The 12488-nt window shown below is 37.4% G+C and overlaps 1 protein-coding gene across 1 annotated transcript; it reads left to right on the top strand.

The window, feature by feature from the left end:
- The first annotated feature begins 5249 nt into the window (after positions 1-5249).
- LOC112674470 (olfactory receptor 2W1) lies at positions 5250-7843 on the top strand. Its single transcript, XM_025470924.3, has 2 exons — positions 5250-5293; positions 6801-7843. Exon 2 carries the CDS (start codon positions 6821-6823, stop codon positions 7760-7762), a length of 942 nt encoding a protein of 313 aa, XP_025326709.1. The 5' UTR covers positions 5250-5293; positions 6801-6820; the 3' UTR covers positions 7763-7843.
- Positions 7844-12488: the final 4645 nt, after the last annotated feature.

Below are 12488 nucleotides of genomic sequence, written 5' to 3'. Positions count from 1 at the left end.
AAGATCAGGAACAAGACAGGGATGTCTACTCTCAATACTGGTATTCAACATAGTACTAGAAGTCCTAGCCTCAGCAAACAGACAAGAAAAAGACATTAAAGGCATTTAAATTGGCAAAGAAGAAGTCAAACTCTCCCTCTTCGCTGATGACATGATACTCTACATAAAAAACCCAAAAGACTCCACACTGAGATTGCTAGAACTCATTCATCAGTTCGGCAGTGTGGCAGGATACAAAATCAATGCCCAGAAATCAGTGGCATGTATATACACTAACAATGAGACTGAAGAAAGAGAAATTAAGGAGTCAATCCCATTTACAACTGCACCCAAAAGCATAAGATACCTAGGAATAAACCTGACTAAAGAGGTGAAGGATCTATACCCTAAAACCTATAGAACACTTCTGAAAGAAATTGAGGAAGACACAAAGAGATGGAAAAATATTCCATGCTCACGGATTGAGAGAATTAATATTGTGAAAATGTCAATGTTACCCAGGGAAATTTACACGTTTAATGCAATCCCTATCAAAATACCATGGACTTTCTTCAGAGAGTCGGAACAAATTATTTTAAGATTTGTGTGGAATCAGAAAAGACCCCGAATAGCCAGGGGAATTTTAAAAAAGAAAACCCTAGCTGGGGGCATCACAATGCCAGATTTCAGGTTGTACTACAAAGCTGTGGTCATCAAGACGGTGTGGTACTGGCACAAAAACAGACACATAGATCAATGGAACAGAATAGAGAACCCAGAAGCGGACCCTCAACTTTATGGTCAACTAATATTTGACAAAGGAGGAAAGACTATCCACTGGAAGAAAGACAGCCTCTTCAGTAAATGGTGCTGGGAAAATTGGACATCCACATGCAGAAGAATGAAAATAGACCATTCTCTTACATCATACACAAAGATAAACTCAAAATGGATTAAAGATCTTAATGTGAGACAAGATTCCATCAAAATCCTAGAGGAGAACACAGGCAACACCCTTTTTGAACTTGGCACAGTAACTTCTTGCAAGATACATCCACGAAAGCAAAAGAAACAAAAGCAAAAATGAACTATTGGGACTTCATCAAGATAAGAAGCTTTTGCACAGCAAAGGATACAGTCAACAAAACTAAAAGACAACCTACAGAATGGGAGAAAATATTTGCAAATGACGTATCAGATAAAGGGCTAGTTTCCAAGATCTATAAAGAACTTCTTAAACTCACTAAATTCAATTGGATTGAAACAAACAATCCAATCATGAAATGGGCAAAAGACATGAAGAGAAATCTCACAAAGGAAGACATAGACATGGCCAACATGCACATGAGAAAATGCTCTGCATCACTTGCCATCAGGGAAATACAAATCAAAACCACAATGTGATACCACCTCACACCAGTGAGAATGGGGAAAATTAACAAGGCAGGAAACCACAAATGTTGGAAAGGATGTGGAGAAAAGGAACCTTCTTAAACTGTTGGTGGGAATGTGAACTGGTGCAGCCACTCTGAAAAACTGTGTGGAGTTTCCTCAAAGAGTTAAAAATAGAGCTACCCTACAACCCAGCAACTGTACTACTGTGTATTTACCCCAAAGATAGAGATGTAGTGAAAAGCCGGGACAGCTGCACCCCACTGTTCATAGCAGCAATGTCCACAATAGCCAAACTGTGGAAGGAGCCTCGGTGTCCATCAAAAGATGAATGGATAAAGAAGATGTGGTTTATGTATACAATGGAATATTACTCAGCCATTAGAAAGGATGAATACCCACCATTTGCTTCGACATGGATTGAAGTGGAGGGTATTATGCTGAGTGAAGTAAGTCAATCAGAGAAGGACGTATATGATTTCACTCATACAGGGAATATAAAAAATAGTGAAAGGGATTATAGGGGAAGGAAAGAATATGAGTGGGAAAAATCAGTGAGGGTGACAGAACATGAAAGACTAGTAACTCTGGAAATGAACAAGGGGTGGTGGAAGGGGAGGTGTGCTGGTGGCTGGGGTGACTGGGTGATGGGCACTTAGGGGGGCACTTGATCGGGATGAGCACTGGGTGTTAAACTATATGTTGGCAAATCGAACTCGAATTAAAAAATATGCAAAAATAAACAAATAAAGTCAGAACACCTAGTAAGAATCTGTGACAGGTTCCATCCACTTATGTGAAGTCAAACGGTCACGAATGAGGATTCCTGTCCAGAATCAGTTCCTTGAGCTCCTTGGGAACAGAAAAGTCTCTGGTGCATTGCTGGGAAGATGAAAAGTAGCTACATTTCTGAATGCAAATACTTGACTTTTCCACACGTTGTGGGCTCCTCACTACTCAAGAAGCAGTATATCAGAGGAAATCTCTCTGGATTACAGTAATGTTAATCTTTAATATCTCTTGGAAAAAAGTGTGCCTGGGTTGGTGAAAATTCTTGTAGAAAGCAAAAGAAAAAAAAACTTAGACTTTATAGACTGATTCTTCTGGCTTTCTTCTAGAATACTTGGCATAAAGATATATTGTAAATCTCTGCAGAGAAAGTATTTTTATCTTTAATGTGAAAGATTAAATATACTTTTCATTATGAGAGGAGAACATGAACCTGTTTCTTGATTTGTTATTCCAGACATTTTGATCCAGCAGAAATATGAGAGGTAAATGTAGATTAAATTGGAAACGAAGAACTAAAATACAATATTTTATTCATGAGACTGGAGCTGGGAAGGAATCAGATATTTTTGGTCTGTCTCTACATCTCATAATGTGCATGAAAAATTATTTGTAGACTTCCCATGTCAGGCTTTTAATAGCCATAAGAAGGATTATTTTTCCTTCCTGAATTAATCTTTGAAGGCTGTAATGATGATGGAATAGTTAAGTAATTAACAACATGACACTGACTTTAATTTTAAAGGAATTTTCATTTTTGTTTTCATATAATTTTAACTGAAATTTGACTTAATGAGAAGGTACTATTTATTATACACATCAATTTGTCTGTCAATAAATAAATATTAAGTATGTATTCAGCCCCCCTGCCCAAATATTACATACCTCTACTGGTGTGTGACAGTGTGTAATACGATAGTCAGAGTGTTTACTTTTCTTTTATGCATATTGGTCAACGGCAGAATCTAGGCTCAAATTGTAAATCTTTAAAAGCTAGCTCTGAGGAAATCAACAAATGACTCTCTCAAAACAACTATTTTAACCAGTATATGTAGTTGGTCTTCTACACAGTCTACTTTTGAATCACAGCCAGTTTGAAGTAATTTCTCATAATGTCCAAGAAACATAATTGAAATGGCATAACATCAAAAAGCATAACATTTTGTACTATATCTACACAGAGAAAGAGAGAACTAGAGAGAGATTCACCAGTTCGATATTTAACTGTCATTTTTCAATCATGTATTTTCTCTTAGTTATTTTTAATAGGAGCTTTCTGGATGTTACTTTGGCTTCAGGTGGTAAAAAGTTGTCATTTTATACTTAGTGAGAGGAAACTATAGAGGACTACTGACAATCTGTTCAATCGTTAAAAATTTGGGCAGTTCTGATGTTCTTATGCATGTCTGTAGGAACTCTATGTGTATCACCCTACTGAATAAGGCTAAAATAATTATTCCTTAGAATAGAAACCAATGTCTTAAATTACTTTTCATCAAACTTAATAAATCTTGTTACTATATAGATTTAATCACAGATATTTTCCATTGGTCTGAACCTTTTATCATCCCATCCGCGAAACTTCAAAAACACTAGCGTAAGCTCTTAATGTATAAAAGATTATTTTAAAAATTCCTAAAACCCTAAGTGATTTTTCACCATTATTCATACTATGACTTTTTTCTTTTATTCAAAAATTACGTATAAATAGAGAGGATAAGGTAGAGGATAGATGAGATGATAGGCAAGTACACAGCTAGATGGATACATAGATACACAGATACATGGAAAGATAGGTATTGGGGGAAATGCTTTAGGTGTCATGGATCGAGTGCAGAGCAATGGATACCAGACCCACTTTCTTAAAGTTTACAGACTGCCATAAGGGGCTGTTAAAAAAAAAAACTTTTACCGAAAGAGTACATGATTATAATTGGTTCTTTTTCATTGTTCAAGTTTTTATTTAAATTTCAGTTAGTTAACATATAGTGCAATATTAGTTTCAACTTAAATATTCAAAACTTCCATACACCACTTGGTTCTCACAAGTTCACTCTAAATCCCCTTTACTCATTTCTCACATCCCACCCACCTCCTCTGTAGTAACTAACAATTTGCTCTTTATAGTTAAGAGTCAGTTTCCTGGTTTTCCTCTCTTTACCCCACCTCTTCACCCCTGTTGAATTCATTTGTTTTGTTTCTTAAATTCCATATATGAGTGAAATCATATAGTATTCTCTTTCTCTGGCTGACTTATTTTGCTTAGCATAATACTCTCTAGCTCCATCCATGTTGTTGCAAATGGCAAAACTTAATCCTTTTTATGGCTGAGTAATATTCCATTACACATATAATGTGCATTATATATTTATAATATTCCATTATATATATTCCATTATATGCACACACACACAAAAACACACACACAAAACATATTTTCCATATCCATTCATCAACTGATGGACATTTGGCTCTTTTAATGATAAGGCTATTGTTGATAATCCTGCTATAAATATCAGGATATATGTATCTCTTCAAGTTAGTGTTTCTGTATCCTTTGGGTAAATACCGCCTAGCGTAATTGCTGAATCATATGGTAGTTCCATTTTTAACTTTTTCAGGAGCCTCCACACTGTTTTCCAGAGTGGCCGTGCTAGTTTGCATTCCCACCAACAGTGTCAGAGGCTTTTCCATTCTCCAAATCCTTGCCAACTTCTGCTGTTTCCTGTATGTTAATTTTAGAAATACTGACCACTGTGAGGTATCTAATTGTAATTTTGGTTTTCTCTAATGATAAGTGATGATGAGAATCTTTTCCTGTGTCTGATAGCCATCTGGATGTCGTCTAGGGCAAAATGTCTATGCATGTTTCTCTCCACTTTTTTACTGGATTATTTGTGTTTTAGGTATTGAGTTTTATAAGTTCTCTATGTATTTTGGATATTACCCTTATCAGATATGTCGTTTGCAAATATCTTCTCTCGTGTCATAGGTTGCCTTTTAATTCTAATTATCATTTCCTGCACCATGCAAAAGCTTTTTATTTTGATGGAATCATAATAATTAATTTTTACTTTTGTTCCCTTGCCACAGGAGATATATCTACTAAGATGCTATGGCTGATGTCAAAGAGGTAAATGGCTGTGTTCTCCTCCAAGATTTTAGTGGTTTCCTAACTCACATTTAGGTCTTTGATCCATATTGAATTTACTTTGTGTCTGGTGTAAGAAAGTGATCCAGTTTCATTCTTTTGCATGATGCTGTCCAGTTTCCCAAACCAATTGTTGAAGACACTCTCTTGTTCCCATTGTATATTCTCTTCTGTTTTGTTGGAGATTAATTGACACTATAGTTGTGAGTTGTTTCTGGGTTTTCTATTTTGCATTACTAAGTATTTATGTGAAGGATACAAAAATACTAATTTGAAGGAATACATGCACCTCAATGTTTATAGCAGCATTATCAATGATAGCTAAATTATGGAAACAGCCCAAATGTCCATTGACTGATGAATGGATAAAGATGTGGTGTATATATTTGAAATGACATGGATGGAGCTAGAGAGTATTATCCTAAGCAAAGTAAGTCAGGGATAGAAAAACAAATGCCATATGATTTCACTCATATATGGATTTTAAGAAATAACAAATGAACATTAGGAAAAACTACCAGAGAGGCAAACCAAGAAACAGACTCTTAACTAGAGAGAACAACTGATGGTTACCGGAAGGGTGGTGGACAGGAGGATGAATTGATGAGTGATGGGGATTAAGTAGCTCACTTGTGATGAGCACTGGGTGTTTTATGGAATAATAAATCACTAAATTCTACACATAAGCTAATATTACACTGTATATTAGCTAACTATATTTTTTAAACAATGAAAAAAATTTTGAAGAATGAATGAAGTCAGCATAAGGATTGAAGACAGTTGCCAAAATCTAGCAAGAGAGTGGTTTGGATTTTGGGTAGAGATTGTGGAAGCTCTTTAAAAGTGAGAGGATAGTTAAAACATAATTTGCATTCAAATTTACCAGTTTGCGTGATAAGTTAGGTATTGGAATGAGAGAGATAGATAAAGGTGATAAGGATAAATGTCATATCTTCTACATAAGAAACTGGGATGTCAACAGTGCTAATCACGAAGATATGAAAAAAGAGGAACACTCTTTTACTCATTCTGACATTAGCAAAATAATTACATTCTTTAGGTGAATTTAATGACCAAGTAAAAGAGTCTTTTCACTATATCAAGCCTGGAAGATTTGTAGAGAATCAAAGGGTCGCATCATTTTAGAACCAGGTCTATTCCAAACTTCCAAACTTATATGTGAGAAATTTCAGACCTTGAGTTTAAGAGTAAACTCACCAAACTCACTTAGATAAAAATATATTATGAAACTCATCACTATAAAAGATCTACAACAAATACCAAATTACTTGGCTGTAATTCTTTTGCCCATTATTTTTAAATTATTAACATAAATTGTATCCTTTTTAAAATTTTGTATTTAAATTATATAGTCTGTATTGACAGATTTCTCCTCTTCTTTCTCCCTCTCTTCTTCTTGCTCCTTCTGCTCCTCTTCCTCATTGTCTTCATCCCCGTATTCCTTCACCTCCTGCTCTTCTCATTCTAGGATTTGAGCATTGGTGGACTATGGACCAAAACAATTATACTTCTCTACACGGTTTTGTTTTACTTGGTTTCTCTGACTATCCCAAACTGGAGATGGTGCTATCAGGAGTTGTCACTGTCTTTTACTTCATTACATGGGTGGGTAACACAGCCATCATCATTGCATCTCTCCTGGATTCCTGTCTCCATACACCAATGTATTTTTTCCTCAGGAATTTATCTTTCCTGGATCTATGCTTCACAACCAGCATCATCCCTCAGATGCTGGTTAACTTGTGGGGACCTGACAAGACCATTAGCTATATAGGCTGTGTCATTCAACTCTATATTTATATGTGGTTGGGTTCCACCGAATGCCTCCTCCTAGCTGTTATGTCCTATGATCGCTTCACAGCTATCTGTAAGCCTTTGCATTATTTGATAATCATGAACCCACATTTCTGTCTCAAGATAATAATCACAGTCTGGAGCATTAGTTTGGCCAATTCGGTAGCATTGTGTACACTCACCCTGAATTTGCCTCGATGTGGAAACAACCTTCTGGACCATTTCCTGTGTGAGTTGCCAGCTATAGTCAAAATAGCTTGTATAGACACTACAACAGTTGAAATGTCTGTTTTTGCTTTAGGCATTGTCTTTGTCCTTACACCCCTCAGCCTTATTCTTCTATCCTATGGCTACATTGCCAAAGCTGTGCTGAGAATAAAGTCAAAAGCAGGCCGAAAAAAATCAATGAATACTTGTGGATCTCATCTCACTGTTGTGTCCATCTTCTATGGAACTATAATCTACATGTACCTACAACCAGGTAACAGTGCCTCCTTAGACCAGGGCAAGTTCCTCACCCTCTTTTACACGATCATCACTCCAAGTCTGAATCCTCTCATTTATACCCTACGGAATAAGGACATGAAGAATGCATTGAGGAAGCTGGTAAGAGTTGACATGAATCTACAAAATTGAAGAGGAACCAGATATCACAGAAAAATATTACCCTGGATAAGTAATGAAATATGTTTTCTAATTGTCTTTTTTTCATTCGAGTGTAATTAACACACGTGTTACATTAGTTTCATGTGCACAATAGAATGATTCAACAACTGTATACATTTATCAATGTTCAACACGATAAGTGTACTTTTTTTTGATAAGTGTACTCTTAATCCCCTTTATCTCATCCATCAACCCACCCACCTTCCCTCTGGCAACCACTAGTTTGTTCTCTAGGGATTTTTTTTTTTGGATTGTTCATTTGTTTTGTTTCCTAAATTCCACAAAGTGTGTGAAATCATGGTATTTCTCTTTCCTGACTGACTTAGTTCACTCAGCATTATACCCCTAGATCTATCCATGTTGTGTTCAATGGCAATATTTTGTTCTTCTTTGGCTGAGTAATATTTCATTATATATATATATTATATACATAGATGTATATATAATATATATTATATATTATAAATCATAATATATATTATATATATACATCATGGTTTTTTAATCTATTCATCTATCAGTGGTCACTTGGGTTGCTTCCATATCTTGACTATTATAAGTAAGGCTGCAAAAAACATACAGGTGCATAATATTTTCATATTAGTTACTTTATTTGTTTTATTTGGGTAACCCAGCAGTGGAATTACTGGATCATACGGTAGTGCTATTTTTAATTTTTCAAGGAAACTCTATAGTCTTTTCAACAGTGGTGCACCAATTTGTATCCTACCAACAGAGCATAAGGATAGTAAGTTTTTGACATTAGCCATAGATACATTTTTCTAAATATATATATACTCTGACAAAGGAAAAATTAAACTATTAGGACTACACCAAAATAAAATTGTTTTGCAAAACAAGGAAACCATCCACAAGACAAAAATTCAGCAGAAGATATTTGCAATTGATATATCCAATAAGGGGTTCATATCCAAAAAATATAAAGATCATATGACTCAACACCAAAATAAACAAACAATCCAATTTAAAAATGGGCAGAAGGGCAGCCCAGGTGACTCAGTGGTTTAGCGCCAACTTCAGCCCAGGGTGTGGTCCTGGGGACCTGGGATCGAGTCCCATGTCAGGCTCCCTGCATGGAGCCTGCTTCTCTCTCTGACTGTGTGCCTCTTTCTCTCTCTCTATGTCTCTCATTAATAAATAAATAAAATCATTTAAAAAACAAAAATAAAAATGGGCAGAGGATCTGAATAGACATTTTTATGAAGAAGATATACAGATGGTCAACAAGTACATGAAAAGATTCTCAAGATGACTAATCATCAGGGAAATGCAAATTAAAATACCAATAAAAATATCACTTTATATCATTCAGAATGGCTAAAATAAAAAACAGAAGAAGTAACAAGTGTTGGCAAAGATGTGGAGGAAAAGGAACCCTATTGCACTATTGGTGTGAATCTGTGTTTATTTCTGCTGAAGCAACTAATCCCTGGACCATAGACACAATTAATAGAATAGTTTCTGTATATAAACATTCTATGTATGCAAAGAATACTACAACCATCCTATTTAGCTCTATTATGACTCTAATAATTGGCATACCTTCAGAGAAAATAACTTCCTAAGAATTTTTATTTTTGTTTGTAATATAACACAGAGGATGTAAACAAGAGGATATAAACTTGAATGCATTTAATTCACCCTAAAGGCCCACAAAAACTTTTGATGATCTAGTTTTCTATTTTATATGCAAATTCTTGGATCTTCAGAAATATAGACTTGGATAACTGGATTCATATACAGTATGGTGGGATCCCTGGGTGGCGCAGCGGTTTGGCGCCTGCCTTTGGCCCAGGGCGCGATCCTGGAGACCCGGGATCGAATCCCACGTCGGGCTCCCAGTGCATGGAGCCTGCTTCTCCCTCTGCCTGTGTCTCTGCCTCATTCTCTCTCTCTCTCTCTGTGACTATCACAAATAAATAAAAATTAAAAAAAATTAAAAAGATTAAAATGAGTATTAGAGGGGAATCCAAGACGGCAGCATAGTAAGAGGAGCCCAGGTTCCTCTGGTCCCATGAACACAGCTAGATAACTATCACTTCCAGCTAAATACCCCCAATATTGACCTGAGGACTGAGAGAACAAACTCTACAACTAGAGGGAGAGCAAGGCCACATTGACAAAGGTAGGAAGTGTGGAGACGTGATCTGGAGAAGAAACAAAGAATGAGGATGCAGAGAGCAAGGAGGCTTGGTCATGCCGAAGAGAAGAGAGAGAGAGGAACATAGGGAAATACACAAGGAGAACATTTCCCCAAGGCCTTTAGCTTGGAAAATGAGAGGGGTTGATTTTCATGAGTACTTGAAACCTGTGGCCCTTAAAGCCTAGAGTTTTAAAGGTGGAAAGACAAGGTTGGGATAGAGCCCTGAGGGCACTGTGCTGCTCTTGGTGAGAAGGCAGGCAAACAACCCTGGGGAAGAAGGCATGGATAAAAGTGTCCTGAAGAATGCCTGGGGTACACAGTGGGGACATGCAGGCAAGTTGAGAGACACCTTTCCAAGAACAGGGGAGCTGAACAGTGCCATTCCCCTTCCCCACCCTTCAGCATAAACACAGAGCCATCTGTGGGAGGCAGGACAGTGGCTGCCCCACTGGCTTACACTAAGCAAGACCCCTCGCACTCTGGCAGGACTCCTCTTCTCAATCAAGCTTGCCTGCAGTCCTAGACCCAGTGGGCCACTTCCCCCAGAAGACTATCCAAGGCCCTTGTGCACACCACATCTCTAAATCCTGGAGTTTTAAAGGTCATCAGGCATGGCTGGGATAGAGTCAAGAGGGCAGTGTGCTGCTGCTGTAGAGAAGACAAACAATCCAGGTGCAGACAGCATAGAAATGACAATCTGAAAATCATCTGGGACACACAGGGGAGACATAATTCTCTATTCTAGGGGTGCTTCCCTGAGAGAGAGCATTTAGGGAGATGCCTTTCCAGGAACAAAGGAGCTGGCCAGTGCCATTTCCTTCCCCCATCCCTCAGCATAAACACAGAACCATCCATGGGAATCAAGGCAGTACTGCCACTGGCTACCTAACTTGCCTCACCAAGCCCTACTCCTTGTACTGTACTGAGATGGCCCTACTCAGTCAAGCATGCCTCAGCCCCAGCATGGCAGGTCCCCTCCCCCAGGATATCAGCAAAAACTTTTACCCTCAACACATCTGCAGAACAGAGACTTTCACAGGGCATTAGTTCTGGTGGAGTTGATGTCAGGTCTCTCTCAAAAGCAGACCAAAGTATACCTACTTAAAACTCACCAGATTAGGCCAGGGTCCAAACACTGGCAATAGCAGTCAAGGAGAGCCTTTTCACCTGACTGGCCTGAAAGATAGAGCACCCTGTGCAGAAGTGAAGCACAGGCAGCACATACGGAAACACCATCTGACACAGGCTCTCAATGTCACATTACCTCTTCTTCATGAAGTCATTACTTTTGGGAGGAAGAGACAACTGGTTTTTCTAACACAGAGAAGATGCATAGACATTTTTTTTTACCACAAGATTTTATTTATTTATTATTATTTTTATAAATTTATTTTTTATTGGTGTTCAATTTGCCAACATATGGAACTGGAGGGTATTATGCTGAGTGAAATAAGTCAATCAGAGAAGGACAAACATTATATGGTCTCATTCATTTGGGGAATATAAAAAATAGTGAAAGGGAATAAAGATGCATAGACTTATAAAGAATGCTAAGACACAGGAACGTACACCAAAATGAAAAAACAAGATAAGGCCATGACCAGATTCTAAGTGAAACAGATACAAATAACATGTCTGATGAAGAATTTAAAGCAACAATCATAATCAACACATTGGGCTTGAGAGAAAAATGAAAGACCCTTTTGGTAAGATAAGGGTCTTTACCACAAACATAAAAGAGTTAAAAAAAGAATCAATCAGAGATGAAGAATGCAATAAATGAAATTTGAAACAGGTTTGATGAAATGAATAGCAAGCTGGAAGAAGCAGAAAAATGAATCAGTGGTGTGGAAGACAAGATACTGGAAAATAATAAAGCTGAACAAAAGAGAAAAAGAATAATTAAAGATCATGAGAATAAACTTAGGGGATTCAATGACTCCAACAAATGTAATAACATACATATTAGAGGAGACCCTGAAGCAGAGAGACTAAAGAGAGCAGAAAACTTATTTCAGGAAAACTGTGTGGAGGTTCCTCAAAGAGTTAAAAATAGATCTGCCCTATGACCCAGCAATTGCACTGCTGGGGATTTACCCCAAAGATACAGATGCAGTGAAAACCCACGACACCTGCACCCCAATGTTTATAGCAGCAATGTCCACAATAGCCAAACTGTGGAAGGAAACTTCGTGTCCATTGACAGATGAATAGATAAATAAGATGTGGTAAACATATACAACAGAATATTACTCAGCCATTAGAAACGATGAATACCCACTATTTGCTTCAATGTGAATGGAAATGGAGGGTATTATGCTGAGTGAAGTAAGTCAATCGGAGAAGGACAAACATTATATGGTTTCACTCATATGGGGAATATAAAAAATAGTGAAAGCTATCATAGGGGAAAGGAGAGAAAATGAGTGTGGGAAAAATCAGTGAGACTGACAAAACATGAAAGACTCCTAACTCTGGGAAATTGACCAAGGAGTAGTGGAAGGGGAGGTGGGGGGGGATGAGGTGACTGGG

This window comes from Canis lupus, chromosome 35 (genome assembly GCF_003254725.2).
Source record: "Canis lupus dingo isolate Sandy chromosome 35, ASM325472v2, whole genome shotgun sequence".
Taxonomy (NCBI): Eukaryota; Metazoa; Chordata; class Mammalia; order Carnivora; family Canidae; genus Canis; species Canis lupus.
This window is presented reverse-complemented; position numbering and strand designations above follow the sequence as displayed.

Bases quoted from the DNA above. Each gene is read 5' to 3' on its own strand.
- LOC112674470 (XM_025470924.3), top strand. From the start codon at position 6,821: ATGGACCAAAACAATTATACTTCTCTACACGGTTTTGTTTTACTTGGT.